Here is a 19150-nt window from a genome sequence, read left to right as displayed (position 1 = left end):
TTCCTTTCTGAAAGTGGATATAATAATAATAAGGAAAAATACTTATTGTTGAGAATGGAGTGCATAATGAGGTAAGACTAGATGGAAATCTGCAGAAAATAGGAAGCTATTGCATTCATTTCAATAAGTATCAAGGACTAAAGATGACAAAGACTGCACGGTCCACTTCTGGGTTTTCTCACTCCTGGTTATGAAGTCAGACAATCTTTATAACAGGTGTACTTTCTTCCCAGTCACCCTTTCAGGAGTGTAATTTATTATGCATCTTGCAGTATGCAGGTAACTGAGTCATATCTACAGATATGTGTCAATGAAGAGCTATCAGAGCTTTTACAGTCTTTCTGCAAAGGGCAATAAGCAAAATGTTACAACCCATTTAGCAATAAACTGTGCATTTTCTCTGCAAGGCTTTTCCTGCATTTTTTATGTGCATCATTTAACCTATCTCTAAATTTAATTCTATATTCTCTGGTAATTTTCAAAATCTGAGTTGGAGCCCAGATGGTTTCTGTTTTCTCCATGGGTAGGAAAATATATCTCAGTATGAATCACTTTAGTGATGCAGAAAGAAGTGGAAAAGCAGAATATGCATTTCAAAAGCAAGAACTGTGAGAAATGATGCACTGTATGGGAGCTGCTTGTGTCCATGTATGCATCATTTAAGAAGGCGCTGAGATAATCTCAGTCCCATTGCAGAATGCAACTGAAAGATGGCTATAAAACAGTGCAAGTTAAAGAAACTGTTTTTGTTCAACCAGCTCTTCCTTCAGAAATCATTTATATATATATTCTAGTAATTCATATTTCCATCATTGTAGAAAACTCTGCAGAATTCAAACAACAACAGAAATCCGGGGGAGGAGGGCAGAGTGGATTTCCTTGTCTTAGGGAATGCAAGGATCTGTCAATTTCAGTTCCCTTGGTCTTTCATTTTTCTAATCCTCCATTCAGCTTTTCACATTTTGTAGCAATTTGCTTTATAAAAAATCTACCAGCATTTTAGTGTGATTTCCCTCCCTAATAAACACATTGGTGTATGCAGTTTTGACTAATGCACACATTTTTGAAATTTATCCAATGTAGTGCATTTTTTCATGTTATTTTCACTAATATCTTAATTATTATGCACAGCTTTCACCTAATACATGGTTGCAGAAATGCATTGCAAAATATGGATAGGTGTGTTTATGTTTGCATATAGTTTCAGAAAGTGTGAATTTGATAGATTTGGCTTTGAACATATACTAAATTGAATTTCTCTTCCATCCCTATCCAATCTTAACACTTTCAATAAGCAATATTTTCTTTCTAAGGGAACAGCAAAGTCATAGATACGACTTTTATGTCTATTTCAAATGATGACATGTCAAAGATGGTATATTTGAAGCAAACTCATCCAAGGTCTACATATATTAATAAAATTATTTTCTATTATAAAGCAAATAAATGTAAATATACTGAAGAGGTAAAGATCATGGTTCAATGATAATATAAGATTCATCAGGTGCTGTAAAGACAAAGAAATGTTTATATAGCTTTCCTTTGCGACTTGTTGAAAAATGTAAACCACATACCTTATGACACATGCATAAAGCCCACTGTCTTGGGGCACTGTTGGACGAAACCAAATGGCATCTTCCTCTTTGCTCATTCTAGTTCCATCAAAAGCTATAGGCTCCTCAAAATCTCCAGGTCCAGAGCTTTTGTACCACATTAAACTGAGACCAGCACTTTGTGCTAGGGTGTAATTAGCTCTTATATATCCATAAAACAGTGCACACTTTATACGAACAGGTTCTCCCACTAAGACTTGATACTTCTTGTAATCCACTGACCAGTCAGTACATCCATCCGCTAAAAGAGAAAAGAAGAAGAAAAGACAATTATGTGGTATACTGCTGAATATACAGCACAGTTCCTACTTAATTTGTAATCGTACTTCTTTGAAGTTGTCATGCCAGAGTTATTGATTCAAAGCAAAATACTTTAGATTGGTTTCACTGAATATGCAGCCAAGACTGACCACAAAAATTGCTTTCCCTATTGGTGCCATATTTTCCACAGTGGGACAATCAGCAAATCTCATCAACCTACTGGATAATTTAAGTGAAAAGTAAGGAATTATCCTTTCTCTTCACTATATCCTTAGGCTGAATTATCACAAAATATTTGATTGGAATATGTGCAACAGAGTCCATCTAGCCCAGAGGGTGTCATAATCACTGAACAGCATTAATCAAATATCTTCAAGTTAATAACAGAAATGAAAGAAGGGAATTATCCCATCTTTTAAAAAATGTGGCAAGTTAATGGCTGCAAACTGGAAAGTTTAGGTTAGATCCTATGTTAGGGGGAGGTGAGGTATTAATGTTAAGCCTAATTGCACAGCAGAACAAAATGTCAAGATAAATTATTCAGGTCATTATGACTGGGTATTCAACAGCAAATTTACTGGAAATATCTGACTTTTCTGTATTTAAAATTACTAGGAGTTAAACAAAATCATCCAAGTGGTTATGTGAGTGAGTGTGTATGTGTGTGCGCGCACACACACACACTTATAAAGATTATAACTGCTAAAACTATCTAATCTAATCTGATCCTGTGAGATAGAACAGGATATTTACTCTGAAGAGCACCACTTTCCATTTAATCTACTTATTTATAATGATATGAAAGGGGAGGACAATATTCTAGACTCCTGTCTTGCTTACAGCCAGCCAGAGCTGAATATGCAATTCTGAGTTTCTCTCCTTGAAAGCTTGGGGCAGGCCTAACTCTAAATTTGGAGGCCAGATCTCTACTGCCTCCCCCACAAGCCCCCTGCAAGATCCTTCTGATTTTGGTAGCGGCAAAGAGGAAAAAATAGATACAGTCCTGAAGTGAGTGGAACCCAACATTTGACCATTTGATGACTGGATAGAGGGTAATAACTTCCGCCTTAGCTGATCTGCATGGACTGTGCACCTGTGTGACTAAGAGTGTGTGGAATGGCCACATCCAATTTTGGCCAATCCAACCACTTGTATGTGGCTCCCATATGTGGTTAACCATCGCCTCCTTAGAGCATTGCTGAATGCTAGACAGTATGATAGACATGATCCCACAGCTAGGCAAAACCTTAAACAACTCCAGAGTCCAAGTTACAAGAAAAGCTTTATTTAAGTCAGTATGAGAAAAAGGGAGAAAAAGAGAGGAGTTTTAAAAGAAGGGGGGTGTATTCACTATCTTGAGTAATGTACAAATATCTTCAATTAACATGAAACCAGCATGGGTTATCCCAGGCCATGCATCAAAAGGCTTAAGAGACAAAAGAACATGACTTTTTTTTATCCCCTGGAGATTCAAGGCAGGCAGGGCTGTTAGTCAGCTAAAAAGAAGACCAACTAATCAGCAATGTTAAAATGAAGAGGGGGTGGGCCTGCAAATAACACCTTTGCCAAGTGTTTTATAAGACAGTTTCCCCATTCCTATTTGAGGCTCTGGAGGCTGACATGGGAGTACAGGGGCTATATTAACAGCAAGAAGGCTTAGAAGCTGTTGCAGGTCCCCAAGGGTGTGACTGCCAGCTGGCTGTCCAGAGCATGGAAGCCCATTCACAAGGGATTTGGAGAAGTCAGTGGGGCTGCCCACCTGTGGCATTATAATGGTGTCATGTGGCTGACAGGTGGGTAACCCTGCCAACCTCTAAAAATTGGCCCATGAGGCTACACTTGTCTTGGGAACAGTGGTCATTAGATGGCTACAACAGCAGTGATAGCTCTGTTCTTAGGAAAGTGAAGCTTGTATACATAAAGAACTTTCTATATGTGCCTTTTGCTCATGAAGTGTATATGATGGCGGGTTCAAAACACATATAACAGTTCATGATTAACTCAATTTTCCAGGCCATTCCATATTCCACTTTGTAGCTGCATACAAGTGTTTTGGATGAAACACTTGCATAAATTATACATAGACATGGGGGGGACGGGACATTTTGTGTCATAAGCACAAGGAGCATGAACTTTGTCTGTCCCCTAGTTATACAGGTAGTCCCTAAGTCCTCAATTACATAGTTCAGAAATATGGAAGAATTTATTATCCATTATCCATTTTCATTCGTGGTTAACAGAAGTTTGGCTATGCAGAACTGTTAGACTTCAGTTAGCTCAGCTGATAATATATCATGCTGTAACACTCAATGATTATCCATTTATTTGTGGCACTTAAAATCCACATCTGCATATTTATTATGTTGGAAACCACTTTGCTTTCAATCTGTTCAATGAGTTCACCATGCTTTTAAATTTCAAAAAATACATACTATAAAGGAGTATTCAAATGAGTCCTGGAAAATGCGAAATATTTTTAAATCTTATGATGGTTGGCTTGTTGCAACTGCAACAAACTCAGAATATCAAAAGCTAAAATACAGAGACTATTATCATCATAATAGCAATACTGTATCAGGAATCCAAGTTTGGAGAAATAGCAAAAGTCTCATCAAAAGTACCTTACACTTACTGTTAAACACTGAATCCATAATCTTAGGCACACAAACTGAAACTCATTCCTGCTGAGCTAGTGAGGGATAGAGGTGCGGCTTCTAGAGAAATGTAGTCACTCAGAAGGCTTCCCAGCTACCCCACATTTCAAACCATGATTGGATCCTGCCAGTCCTTGATAATTCCAGGTCAGTCCTGAGACCTTGTCTGATCAAGAGGCACCACTGTCTTTTTCTACCACTATGATCCTGGCAATACATTACATACACCAAATGTAGTCGACATATGTAGCTAACTTTTACCTGTTCTAAATTCTGAATCTCTGCCAAAAAGATAAGATTGAAGGGGGGAAACACAGGATAGAGATTTTGCTGAACATTTTTTTATCATTGCATTATTTGTCTATATTTAAGTTTCTCCTTAGAAGAAGAAGAGTTTGGATTTGATATCCCACTTTATCACTACCCCAAGGAGTCTCAAAGCGGCTAACATTCTCCTTTCCCTTCCTCCCCCACAACAAACACTTTGTGAGGTGAGTGGGGCTGAAAGACTTCAAAGAAGTGTGACTAGCCCAAGGTCACCCAGCAGCTGCATGTGGAGGAGCAGAGACGCGAACCCGGTTCCCCAGATTACGAGTCCACTGCTCTTAACCACTACCCCACATTGGCTCTGAGAAGCCTCATTCCGGGCCCCAAAAGTGTGGGATGCCTTTCCCTGGTGGTTTTGCCCAGTATCTTGTCTGTGCAATGGGCTCATGGAGAAAAAGTTGTCCCATGAGTCCTTGCAAAGAGGAGGGGAAAGCCTATATGAGACAGTTTCCCCTGGAACAGCTTCCCGTTCATCCTCAGGTTGGAGCCTTCACTGAACAATTTTGGGTTGCTGGTTAACAGGACCAGAAATGATTTTTTTTCTTTCAACCTGATTGGCATTTGGTTGAGGGTATTTTGCCTTTCCATCAGTGAAACTGTGACCTTCCTTTGTTAAGCAAAGAAGTTGTTTCTTGAGGGTGGAAATGGCAGTGGGCAGGATCAACATAGCATAGGAGACCCCATAAAGGGTCTGAGGGGAGGATTGACCACAGCACTCTCAAGCTTAGGTTGGGGTATGTGCCTGGCTAGAATATGCACCCGGGTCACCCACTGAGAACTTGCTTGCCCTGTCAATAAAGAATTGGCCTGATTTTATCCCACCACTATTGTACAGTCTGGTTATTTTGCTGCTCTCATGGGTCACATAATGCGCTTGCCTGGGCAATGTAATTTTCATCTGGAGTTGCAAGCAGAGAGCAGGGAAAGTTATTCTTGCACAAAAATAAGCTGAAAAAGCAGCAGCCAGTTATGTCTGTTCTCCTGTGTTTTTAATTGAAATCCCATTCTCTCTGCTTATCTCTGGGAGATCCTTCAGTATTCTCAATATGGGTGTGCATCAGATTTGGGCATATTCCATATCTGAAACAAAATCAGGCTCTTTGGGACTTCTGACCTAAAGTGAGATCCTTCCAAAGAACTAAAAACCAAATCGGGGACACCTAACTAATTCAGGGCAATCCATAGATTCTGACATTAAAAAGCAATAACAGTATAGCATGTCTGCAAAAGAAAGAAAGAAAGAAAGAAAGAAAGAAAGAAAGAAGGCTCTCCAAGCTTTCAGTATAAGATATATACTCTAGGATGGAGAGAGGGCAAAGGGATAACTCTTTTGCCTAATTTTTAATATGAGAGGGCTCTCCAATCACAGCGATTTAGGGGGAGGGATTTTGCAGTAATATATCACCTTATTCTTGCTTTTGGTGCTAGTAAATTCTGCAAGTGTTACTTGCTGAAAAAATGCTGAACATTCAAGTCTTTCTACGTCTGTGTCATATGCCTAGACATCCACTCTTGTCAAATCGTTTTTGTCACTGCAGGAAAAACCCTGTTGTTATTTATCTAAAATTTTTCAGGATTTATCCCCTCAAAAGGAGCTGCCAACCTTGCAAATTTCACCCACTTCTGCTTTTAAAAATAAAATAAAATAAAATACAAACTTGAAAGGTGAGGAGCACACAAATACCAGACTCTTCATGTGAAAATTGGCTGACCTTAACCACTCTTGGAGGACTACTGTGCTTGTAAATCTATCCAATTATGTCAAAAGGGGGTGGGGAGTTATAGCTGTGCTTAAATGTCCCCAATAATAGCAAAAGGAAAGGCACAAATTTTGGATATACTGAATAATGATTTGGATTTGAACCTGAGCCAAATTGAAGCTTCTAGATTAATCTAAACCAAACTGCTCTGTTTTCTGAAGCACTGTATCAGGGTTGAAATGAAACCTTTTCAACAGCTAAAGCTTGGTTCCAAATGACAATCACTTTTCAAGTGTAATGTTTTCAGGTCTTCATTGCTTGCCTGCAATATGGATTATCAGCCAAGTGGACATGTTCCTGTATCCAGTCTTTCTAGTCCTTTTCTGTCATCCCCTAGACATGCACCAAAGTACACACATTTCTCAAAAGAGCTTTCTTATTTTTATTTTTTTAATTTAGGCTAGTGATCAGAGACAGGTGCTGCCATTGGTGGTGGTTATTTCAGCATTTTGCTACTCATTACCACATTCATTTATGTAAATTCACCATTTTTATGTTTTAACTTATTACCCACCCAGAACTGAATGAATGAAAAAAATCTGTAATTGCCTGCCAAACTTATTATAATCAAGGTCACTGTGGTACCTATGAAGTCTATAAACACCATATTTAACCATGAGAACTGTATATAGAAATGGGTGGCTAAAATGTATTATTAATATGAGTTACATGTAGCCATGCATATGCACTATACTTGAGAAAAAGTTTTCTAAAAGCCCATTCCAGATAAATGTAGATGCAGCAGTGGTTGGGCAGGGGGAAACATTCAAAGGATAATAATGAATGGATTAGCAAAAAACTAAAAACAGGATCTATTTATATTTTGCTGTAGTGGTTGCTATGTCTGGTCATGTTCGAAATCTTCATTAATGACTTAGATGAAAAAGCAAATAATACACATGAGCAGTAAACTTGCAAGTCAGGTGGCTAGAAATTGTAAAAAACAACAATTTGACCTATTACTATATTGTTCACTACACTTATCAGCTTCTTTTTATCTGACCATTTCCCCTTCTTCAGTCCCATCTGTGTAATAAATTGTTGCAGTGATGATAAACTGATAGATTCACTAGGCTCAAACTTCCCTCTGTCTAAATTTCCATTACCACACCTTCCTACTACCAATCATACTTCCTTCTTACTTTTATAATTGAGGAAACACGTGAATTATTCAAAAAAAATGAAACTTCAGAGATCCTTTCAATGAAGCGGCTGAAGTACCTAATCTCTGTTTTAAGCTGCAAACAGTTATTGCACCTGATAATAGCACAATGTAGGGAATAAGATGAATATCATTTACCCAGTTGTTTCCTTGAATAGCTTTTGCGGATGAAGTAAACCACAGTATATCACTGTCCTCATAATGAGATCGTTCTGCTGGATAAACAAGCTCCCTGCAGGCTATACCTGCTGATCAGACCCAGCGAACCAAATATTTAACCATTCTGAGGGGGCCCTCACCACCATCCTCAAAATTGCACACACTGATTCAAGGGAAAATTTGATTCAGAGAAGTAGAAAATTGAGCCACTAACTCCTAGGTCTGTTGCTACAACCTGGTTTAATAACAGAGCTTCAATTCAATTTCTACATTCTGTGAGGTAATACAAGTCCCAGAGTTTCCAATACAGCTGAAGAAATCTAAAGACTCTCCTCCACGAAGGGGAGGGGAGGGGTTGTGGTCGGGGCTCGAGCTCCGGCTAGCAGGGGGCGTGGCCCCCTGCTGCCCACTCACCTGGCTGGCGCTCACGCCCCCCCGGTGGCCATCCAACCGGGGGCCACGGTGGGGGCGTGTTCAGCAGCACTTAGCTGCAGCGCCAGCCTTTGCCCGGCCTCATTCCTCCTGCCTTCGCCCCTCACGAGTCAGCTCCTTGAGAACTCACTGCGTCTGAAGCCAGGGAAGTATCTGCGTTGTTTTCTTTCACCATTTTGTTTCTGTCTTTGTTTTAGCGTGGTGCCTTCCGTGCCTTCCCTGGGACTCAGCGGCGATTGGAGGCACTCGGCCGCCGCTTCCTTTGCGGCTGCCTTTTAAAAGTTAGCAAGCCGACGCGCGCATCAGCTGACGCGCGCGCTTGAGTCTCCTCTCCCTACCTCTTTTGGTGCCGCCGGGCCGCTTTCGGCCGCCCATCAGCTGGCGTGCGCGCCTGTTTCTCCTCTTCCCCGACGAGCGCGCTTGAGTCTCCTCTCTCCCTGACGGGGTAACGCTGCCTCCGTTTGTGCTGCTGGGGCGCTCTTAGCCGCTCATCAGCTGACGCGCGCCCCTTTAAGTTGCCCCCGTATCCTGCGGTCGCGGCGTGTTCCTGCAGCCGTTTTTTGCCGCCCAACAGCTGACGGGCGCATCCTGCTTGGTTTGCTCTCCCTCCTGGGCTACAGCCCACGCGGGGGCTGCCTCCTTGGTGTCGCTGGCCGCGTTCAGCAGCCCAGCAGCTGACGGGCGCATATTGTTTGGTTCTATTCTCCCTCCTGGGCTACGGCCCACGTGGGCGCTGCCTCCTTGGTGCCGCCGGCCGCGTTCAGCCGCCCAACAGCTGACGGGCGCATCTTGCTCAGGTTTCCCCCCCTTCGAGTTCGCGGCCTTTTGCGGATGTTCTCCCCCCCCTCCAAACAACTCTCCTCGGTTGTTCTGTAGGCAGTCCAGTGTAGTGTGAGCAGACAGTCGGTTAATAGCTAGCCCCACGTGTTCCTGCAGCCGCTTAGTGTATGATAATAGAACGCCTGAAGAGCTGTTTGGGAGCCATCGATCGTCTCAGTGCAATAGTTTTGAGGCTGCCTTTGTTGTCGTGTGCGTGGGTGTGTGGGTGTCTTCCTAGTTTCCCTCCTGCTTTGGGGCCCCCGTTTCTGCTTTGACTGCTTCTTTCTCCCCGTTTGGTTTAGTGCTTGGGTGAGTGCTTAGCTCTTTCTCCCCGTTTGGTTTAGTGCTTGAGTGAGTGCTTAGCTCTTCCTCCCCGTTGGTATCCCCGCTCTTGCCAGCAGTGCGTGTTTGGGAGTGGGAGTGTATTGGGGCAAGTGCACGTGTCTGCTTGGCAGGGCTTGGGTCCCAGGCTGATGGTACTATAGTGTAAGGGGGAGAACCACTTCCTTAATTGCCTTCAGCGGCAGAGCCGAGTGTTTTCCTCCACGTGCGCTCCAGCCTATTGTTTTCCTTTGCTCCCTGAAAAAGAATCATCTTTTGTTGTGAATCTTTATACTTGGTGGGAAGCGAATAGTTGTCTCTGTGTTGCTGGTGTCTCAGATTTGCTGTGGCCTCCATTTTGCTTGGTTCTTTGTGTTGGTACAATCTTGCGAGTTTAGTGCTTCCCAGCCCCACTATCTTTGTGTGGGTGTCCCCTGGTCTACCTGGTCTCATTCCTTCTTTGTACCCTGGACCCTGTATCTTTTCCCTTCCCCTCCTTTGGTTATTGAAAGAGCGTTCGCTTATTTCCTGGTCTGCCTGGGGACCCTGTTAGGTTGCCATAGGTACGCCTCTGCTGTTGCCTCTTAAAGAGCACCTATTGTTGTTCAGCTAGCTCTTCTGTTGTCGTAGAAACGCCATTGTTGCTGCTGGCCAGCAGGACAATTTAATGCTAACGAGCGATACTTAAGCCTATTGTTCCCCGGAAGTACATTTTCAAGGTTTTGGCAGCTTATCTCACCTGTGGCAGGCAGAGGATTCCTGAGCTTTTGTTCTTTTGTGTGAGGAAGGGAAGCTTGGCAGCAATCTGCAGCCATCTATAGTACATTGGCAGTCAGTAAATTGCTCAGCTATTGTTCTTTTGTTGAGAAGTTGAACCTTGGCAGCAGTCTTGTTCTTAGTAATTGGAATTTAGTGGAGCGGCTTTTCTCCTAGCTGCTGCCCCCAACTGGCTAACACATAAAGGGAGAGTTATATATACCCGATTTACTGCCTGGTACTGGCCCACTGAGCTACTGCCTCCTAGTGGCACAGGCAAATTGGTAGGATATAGTTTGTGTTATTAGCTTATCAGTCACAAGGTCTGAATAAATTGAGAGCTTATTGGTGTGTTATTTATTTAGCACAACCTATATTGTGAAACTAATAAATAGAAAACTGTTAACGGATATCTGGATAACACATAGTAAATAAATAAATAAATTAGTTAGATAAAAAGAAATTAATTAATTAATTAATTAACTAATTAATTATATTGATATATACATAATAATTATAGGACATTTATATATAATTTAAAAAAAAAATAAAAAAAAAAAACCCTTAACTAATTAATTAATACACACACGCTCATACACACACACACGCACACTCACACACACACACACACACTAGCAAACACCGTTGCATTTGTAGGGTACAAGGCACACCTTATGGCTCCTAAGAGGAAGCGCGCGCCTGTGGCCACACACAGCTCAGCAGAGAGCGCATCACGGGGACAGCAGGGCAGGGGTAATAATACAAGGCCGCCCGTCTCCCACTTCCTAAATGCTTTCAGATCTTTTATAGATGAATACGAACAACGATTCCCGGACGCGAACCCCAGCCCCCCCTCTTCCCCTGATGTCATCCCGGATACCCAGGGGTTCCATGAGAGTTCTCAATCTTCCCAATGGGACGAACTACCTAGTACATCGGCCGCCCTTTTTAATGACACACAGCCGGTTCGGACTAGGTCCCAGTCACGGGCTTCAACATCCGGGTCTCGGGCGCGGGGGGGGAAAGCTACCTCTAAGTCCACTCGCAGTAACAACCCTGCTCCCCCTAGCTCTTCTAATCGCTCACAGGACAAGCGTCCCAGGGCCCAGTCGCCCGATTCTGCAGCCTCGTCGGCGGCCGAAGATGCGCAACAGGAGGAGGAGGGCTCCGCTGCTGCAGCGCCAGTGGAGAGGCCCTCGGGAAAGAGGCGCGAAAAGAAGAAGCATGTATGTCGGAAGAGCAGGTCTCGGAAGGAGGACTCAGATGATGATACAGGTACTTCCTCTTCGGAGTATGACAGTGACGCGTCTCTAGGTTCTTATTGGGGGAGGGGCGAGGAAGTCTCTGGACTCCCGGATTGGGCACTGTCGAGGAGGGCCAATTGCCATCGTAAAAAGTTTGGGGGGACCCAGGAGTGGAAGGATGGGGCTCTGGTAAAAGATGCCACCACATCCACCTACTCAACCTCGGATGTTATACCGGGTGATCACTTATCACCTAAATTGCGAGCAAAAATCTTAAATGGTGAGTTTGTTGACATGTTTAAATTGGTGCCCCCAGCAGAGGAGTTAGGTAGGGGCGAAAAGAGGCCCTCGCATGGTAAGAGAAAGAGCAAGTACCCTTCTGTGCCTAGGACATTCGAAAATTGGCTCGATGGTTTTCAAGCCTTTATGGGGACGATTGTCGCTGCTTACCCCAAGCGGGCGGTTCACCTTGTTGCTTACCTTTCACATATTCGCACGGCCTGTGCCCTTTCGGGAGAGGCGGCGGCCATAAGCTATGACAAGAAATTCAGAAGGAAGGCGTCCAGGATCCCGTTAGCACGCTGGGATCAGATTGAGAATGGAATATGGTCCGTGGCCGTTGGTCCGTACGTAGAAAAGAGGCCAGCCGACTCATATCGGTCGACCAGAAGTGACCAAAGGAAGGATTTTAAGCGTCGGGTGTGCTGGGAGTTCAACAAAGGGTTTTGCCAAAGGCCATCTTGTAAATTCACACACGAATGCGAGAGATGCGCCGGGGGTCACCCCGTTACATCCTGCTTAAAAGGGGGGAAGCAGCCCTTTCGTGGAGGCCGGGGGTTCCATCATCCCAGTTCCAGGGGGGCCCCCGCAGCAGGGAACAGACGGTGAGTTAGTCTTGGGTCTGGCTTTTTCCCCTATCAAGCTCGTCCCTCTTTGTAATCTTCTGTCTCTTTACCCGGATAAAGATGCTGCTTCCTACCTCAGGGAAGGTTTTTCCAGTGGATTTCGTATTCCCATAGCGGGCTCACTAATTGCGAAAGATTCACCCAATCAAAAATCAGTTAGAGAGAGACCGGAAGTTGCTGAAAGAAAGATAGCAAAAGAGGTCAGTGCAGGCAGGGTTGCAGGCCCCTTCGATAGTCCTCCCATACCAAATCTGCACATATCTCCGCTAGGCATTGTGCCCAAGAAGACCCCCGGTGAATTCAGGCTCATTCATAATCTGTCCTTCCCAAAGGGCGGCTCGGTCAATGATGCCATCCCGCCCGAGTTATGCACAGTGAAATACGCCACCTTTGATCAGGCAGTTAAGTTGATACGCAGCTTCGGCCCTGGGGCGTTGTTGGCTAAGTGTGATATCGAATCGGCCTTCCGCCTCTTGCCAGTGCATCCCGCAGATTTCCGGTTGCTGGGTTTTAAATTTCAGGGAAAATACTATGTTGACAGGGCTATGCCAATGGGCTGCGCAGTTGCCTGTTCGGCATTCGAAGCCTTCAGCACGTTCTTGGACTGGGCCTTGCGTTTCAGGGCAAATACCATTGGTGTCACACATTACCTGGACGATTTTCTTTTCGTGGGCGGAGCCAACACGGGTGAGTGCGCCTCCTTGCTGGAGGCCTTCTCAGCCTTGGCCGAGGACCTTGGGGTCCCGCTTGCGGCTGAGAAAACAGAGGGACCAGCCACGAGGTTGACTTACCTTGGCATTGAGCTGGACACAGTGGCCCAGTCATCCCGCTTACCTGTGGAAAAGATTGAAGCTCTTAAACAACTAATTCAGGACACTCTTAAGCTTAGGAAGATCACCCTTAGGCAAATTCAATCTTTATTGGGCCACTTTAACTTCGCGTGCAGGGTGGTGTCCCCCGGACGCCCCTTCTGTGCTCGCCTTGCCAGACTATCAGTCGGTCTGAAACACCCCCTCCACAGGGTTCGCCTCCCCAGGTTGGTCAAAGCAGATCTCGAAGTCTGGACAACCTTTTTGGGAAAGTATAACGGGGTTTCTCTTTGGCAGGATGTTTTGAATCTATCATCCGATTTTCAGGTTCAATCGGACGCAGCAGGGTCTTTAGGTTTCGGTTTGTATTTCAAAGGGCGCTGGTGCGCGCAACGCTGGCCCGCAGCATGGCAGGGTCAGGCCATCACGCGGGATCTCACCTTTCTCGAGTTCTTTCCAATAGTAGTGGCCGTGCACATCTGGACAGAGGAGTTCCGAGATCACCGAGTGTGCTTCAGGACCGACAACCTGGCGGTGGTGAACATTCTTGCCAGGCAGTCATCGCGGTCTGCGAGGGTCTCCTCTCTCCTGCGGGCGTTCGTCCTCCGTTGCCTTGAGTACAATATCGTATTTTCAGCCAAATTCGTACCAGGTGCCAATAATGATATAGCCGACGCCTTGTCTCGATTCCAGATTCCTCGTTTCCGGTCGCTCGCACCTGGAGCACAACTGTTGCCCGAACCCTTTCCGGAGTACCTGTGGAACGTTGGAGACGCAAAGTGATACAGGGAGTATTAGCGTCCGTGGCACCTTCCACGCTCAGGTCCTATAAGAAGGCCTGGTGTGATTTCCTGGGTTTCAGGTTTGGGTTGTCTGGGCTGTCACATAACATACCCCCCACCACTGATGACGTCCTGCAGTACCTGTCCCATCTGGATGATCTCGGACGTGCTACGAAAACCTTAAAGATCCACGTAGCCGCCATCAGCTTCTTTTCAAAGGCGACGTTTGCGCAAGACCCATGTAGCGATTTTCTGATCCGTAGAGCCATTGAGGGCTGGGGCAGGTTGCAACCGCCCAGGTCCGCCGGTCGTAAGCCTATTTCTTATGGATTGCTATCTCAGATACGCGTAAAGCTCAGGACAATCTGTGGGTCCAAGTTTGAGGCGCGACTCTTCTCGGCGGCTTACGCTATAGCCTTTTTTGGTGCGCTCAGAGTTGGTGAAGTGGTGTGGGAGGCTAGTGCGCGGGGTTTAGCTCGCGGCCTCCTGTGTGAGGACGTACAGTTATCCGAATCTGCTGTGTCAATCCTGGTGCGTCAGTCCAAGACCGATCAGACTGGCAAGGGTGTCCTGCTCAAGCTCACGGCGTCCGCCCAGCAGGGCCCATGTCCAGTGAAGGACACGAGGCGGTTTCTCCGCCTCAGACCAGCCGTCCCGGGACCGTTCCTGATTCACGAGGACGGGTCGCCCCTGTTGAGATGCCAATTCACTAGAGTAATGCGCAAGTCTATTGAGGCTTGTGGCCTACCCCCCCATGAGTACGCTGCACATTCGTTCAGGATCGGTGCCGCCACCACGGCCGCGCACCTGGGGCTGCCGGCAGAAAGGATAAAAGAGTTGGGCCGGTGGAAATCCAATGTTTATAAGTCATATATTCGCAACCTTGCGCCTACCCCTTAGTCTGCTTACCCTTCCTTTGTTCTATCTTTATTCCCAGCTATGCCCGGAAGAAACGTGTGGATTTGCGGTCACAGCATTGTTCATTGGGCCCGCGTGCGAGCGGTGAACTGCGGCCTGGCACCCAACCTTGGTCTGCCGCGTGATGTTCGAGTTTCCTGGTTTTCGAGAAGAGGCATGCGTTGGGAAGAACTGATGCCTTTGCTGCGGGAGAAAGTAGCCAAGCTTGGCTCTCCCGACGTCCTGGTGATTCATTTAGGGGAGAATGACCTTGTCAACAGAAGGAGTGTGGACTTGTTGTCAAGCATAAAAAGAGACTTGGATGCATTCGCTGCCTTGTGTCCCAGAGCGACAGTGTTCTGGTCCTCCTTCCTGAAAAGAACTGTGTGGCGCGGTGCGCAAAACTTGATGGCCATTGAAAGAACCAGGAAACTCGTAAATCGGGCGGTAGCCCGGCGGGTGCGCTTTATGGATGGCCAAGTGATTTATCATGACCGTATCCGGATTAGCGACAAGGCTTTATACCGGGATGACGGTGTCCACCTATCGAATATGGGGAATGATTTTTGGTTAGCTAGTGTCATTAGAAACATCTGGGATTGGTTGCAGCTTTGAGGGTATTGGCGGCGAGCCTTTAGCTCGGGTGGCGGTTAGGCATTGGAATATTGTGTTGCGCTGTGTGGAAGTGCTAGGTGTGGCCATCGCCTATGCCTTCAATTTTTAGGGGTATTCCGTTAAAGGAATCTGGGGGTCGTGTATTCCGTCCGATGCCTGCTTGGCGGGAGGCCTTGGCACGACCCTCGGTGACAGCAGGGGTGAGCCTATAGTCGTATCAGCATCGACAGGCTCCACCTACTGGTGAAGAACCCAATTGTTTCGATCCAATGCCTAAGCCAATACCTTTTCAAATGCTGTAACCAATAAAGTTGTGGCCTTTCTCTAGCCCATTAACCTTAAATCACGTGTCCTTGTGTCTTCATTTCACTTCACCGGGGTCGGGTCCTCGAACCACAAAGACTCTCCTCCACGAAGGGGAGGGGAGGGGTTGTGGTCGGGGCTCGAGCTCCGGCTAGCAGGGGGCGTGGCCCCCTGCTGCCCACTCACCTGGCTGGCGCTCACGCCCCCCCGGTGGCCATCCAACCGGGGGCCACGGTGGGGGCGTGTTCAGCAGCACTTAGCTGCAGCGCCAGCCTTTGCCCGGCCTCATTCCTCCTGCCTTCGCCCCTCACGAGTCACCCACCCTCCACTCCCTTTAGTTAGGGCTCAGGTTTTTCGGCCTTGCTATGGACCTTAGGTTGGTCGCCCTGGTTGGCTGGGGGGCCTGGTAGGAATTTTTTCCATTTGGCACTAGGCTAATTGGTTTTTTTCGCCTACCTCGTAGCAATCGTCACAACTTTTCTTTTTGTGGTATTGGGGGTAGGTTAGGCATTGGAATATTGTGTTGCGCTGTGTGGAAGTGCTAGGTGTGGCCATCGCCTATGCCTTCAATTTTTAGGGGTATTCCGTTAAAGGAATCTGGGGGTCGTGTATTCCGTCCGATGCCTGCTTGGCGGGAGGCCTTGGCACGACCCTCGGTGACAGCAGGGGTGAGCCTATAGTCGTATCAGCATCGACAGGCTCCACCTACTGGTGAAGAACCCAATTGTTTCGATCCAATGCCTAAGCCAATACCTTTTCAAATGCTGTAACCAATAAAGTTGTGGCCTTTCTCTAGCCCATTAACCTTAAATCACGTGTCCTTGTGTCTTCATTTCACTTCACCGGGGTCGGGTCCTCGAACCACAAATTCCTGTTATATCTTACCAATTTAAGTAGAGAACTAAAACAAACCAAAGGTCCAGAAAGGGAAACTGTACAAACAACATGTAAAAAGGACTGTAATAAAAACCATAGAAGATATGAAAATTTTTACATGCCTGTATTTACAAATAACATAAAACACGAAGGCTTTTAAGATAAAGATTTTTAAAATCCTTCTTTCATATCATAATTGCCAGCTAGCACTCCTACTGTACCATGGCCAGCTATCAACAAAACTAGTATGTTCAGAAGCATCTTTGTATATTTTACAAATTGTTTCTTTTTATAAGTTTAGCACAATGATTTGTAATTTAGCAAATGAGGGAAATAATATTTGTGAATTTGTTTCAGACGTGCAGAGAAATTTGGGGAGGGGCAAAGGAGATAATATGTGGAGATGCTGCATTACGAATGGATGAACCTGTCAATTTTGGCATCTCTCAATTTCTCATTTTTCCAGTCTTAAATTCATTCCACACCAGTGGTTTTATTCTGTTTTTAAATTAAAAGGTCCTTACAAAAATTGTAAATTTGTCCTAAAATACTAAATTTTGCATGCAATTTTGCCAAATATAAACATTTTTGCAATCATCTCTAATATAATGCATTTTTGTATGTTATATTTTCTGACGTATGCATTTTAGGTGTACAGTGGTACCTCGGGTTACAGATGCTTCAGGTTACAGAAGTTTCAGGTTACAGACTCCGTTAACCCAGAAATAGTACCTCGGGTTAAGAACTTTGCTTCAGGATGAGAACAGAAATCATGTGATGGCGGTGCAGTGTCAGCGGGAGGCCCCATTAGCTAAAGTGGTGCTTCAGGTTAAGAACAGTTTCAGGTTAAGAACGGACCTCCAGAGCGAATTAAGTTCTTAACCCAAGGTACCACTGTACTCTCCCTTATATTAAAAGTATTTTTGAGCTCAAATTTTTCATAACAAAATTCAAAGAAGTGCAAATTGAATTTTGTTCCTGTCCCTAGTCCAGAATTCATTGTTTGGTTTTAATTTAATTGGCTAGCTAGTGATCATTCCACTAAAACTAAGCTAGTTTATGCCATTTGCAGCTGACACCAAGCTAGGAGGAGTAGCTAATGCTGCAGAAGACAGAAATGGGATTCAATATGGCCTTAACAGATTGGATAACTGGGCCCTAACTAACTTAATTTCAATAGGGACAAATGTAAGGTTCTAAACTTTGGCAAGAAGAACCTGCTTCATAAGTATAAGGCTATGGACACCTTGCTTGCCAGTTGTACATTTTAAAATGGTCTAGTGGTTGGAGTACTGTGTGTGCGGCTGTCTCCTGGTGGGCAAGCTTCAAGCTTTGCAAGAGAGCAGCTTCAGTCTCCAGCTAGTAAGACATGGTGCAAAGGTGGGGGAGGGCTGCAGAATGGAAAGAGGAGGCTTTGGGGGAGGCAAGGAAGGGGGGGTAAGATGAGCACCCTCACACCACCACAGAACCTTCTCTCATTCCAAAGACATGTTTCAAACAGTCAAAAACACTCAAGGAGGGTGCAAATCAGGATAGGAGAGGGGGTGGTTTGAGCCCCAACAGAGAGGCTTGGAGGGCTGTATTTGATTCCCGAGCCCGATATTCCCGAGCCACATTCTCACCTAACACCCTAAAAAAACAACAGGTTTGTTAAGTTTGCATCAGGTAGCAAAATATCTTGGGCTGGTCCTGGTATTGGAGCACTCTGGGGAGGAACCCACAGCACCACGGAGAGCTCCTAGAGAGCAACTTCTCCCAGAAAAAGTTGGGCATTAACTGAGATTTTTGGAGTCTCTATCTCCAGCCTGCCTCTGCTAGGCTCTGCTCCCTTTTGAAGAACTAGAATCTCTAAAGGGCTAATCCTGTGGCCAGAAGAAAGGCAATTCTGCATTGGACTGGCAAGGTAGTGTGGGAAGCACGATTATCCAAGCACAGGAGAAGGTGCCTATGAGGTCCTGGTTCCAATTCTATGGCCCCTCGTGTCATGGCATTTGGTTCAGTGTGTTGCAACCTACTAGATTTGATCTAGTATAATCCTGTTCACTAGATTCCAACTTGGTGCCCTGGTTGCTGCTGGACTCCATGCTCATGTCATTCTCTCCTCGAAGTCACCATTCATACACACCCCATCTTAGTGTGGGGGGATAGAGAGTTTTAGACTCCCCATCCTGGCTTGTTGAGACTTCAGCGTGGCTTTCCCTATTGGATTGAGAACACTGGCACTGGGAACAGCTAAGTAGCACACAGAGCTGTTATATGAGCAGCAAGGAGGGGAAGGGATGAATCAGCTAGGGAGAGACTGTGTGGTAACCAGTTGTAGGTCACATGCATCTATAGGCCTAGGATTCCCCACAAGTGAGGGCTCTGAAATGCTCAACACTTCCTCTGCAAAAGTTGATGGAATAAATCAGAGAAATCCATATACTTCAGCTTAATCAAGAGTCTATGGGATGGT

General features: G+C 45.4%; 1 protein-coding gene across 4 annotated transcripts in view; it reads right to left on the bottom strand.

Annotated features, from left to right (window-relative positions):
• IL1RAPL1 (interleukin 1 receptor accessory protein like 1) overlaps positions 1-19150 on the bottom strand; it is a 653181-nt gene that overhangs the window by 312403 nt on the left and 321628 nt on the right. For all 4 annotated transcript variants that reach the window (XM_081197783.1, XM_081197780.1, XM_081197781.1 and 1 more), the window contains one exon: positions 1575-1854. In XM_081197783.1, coding sequence (XP_081053909.1) covers positions 1575-1854 — 280 coding nt within the window. The remainder of the gene's footprint in view (positions 1-1574; positions 1855-19150) is intronic.

This window comes from Podarcis bocagei, assembly GCF_964188305.1.
Source record: "Podarcis bocagei genome assembly, chromosome: 6".
NCBI classification, from domain to species: domain Eukaryota; kingdom Metazoa; phylum Chordata; class Lepidosauria; order Squamata; family Lacertidae; genus Podarcis; species Podarcis bocagei.
Note: the sequence above shows the minus strand (reverse complement) of the source record. Positions and strands in the feature narration are given on the sequence as shown.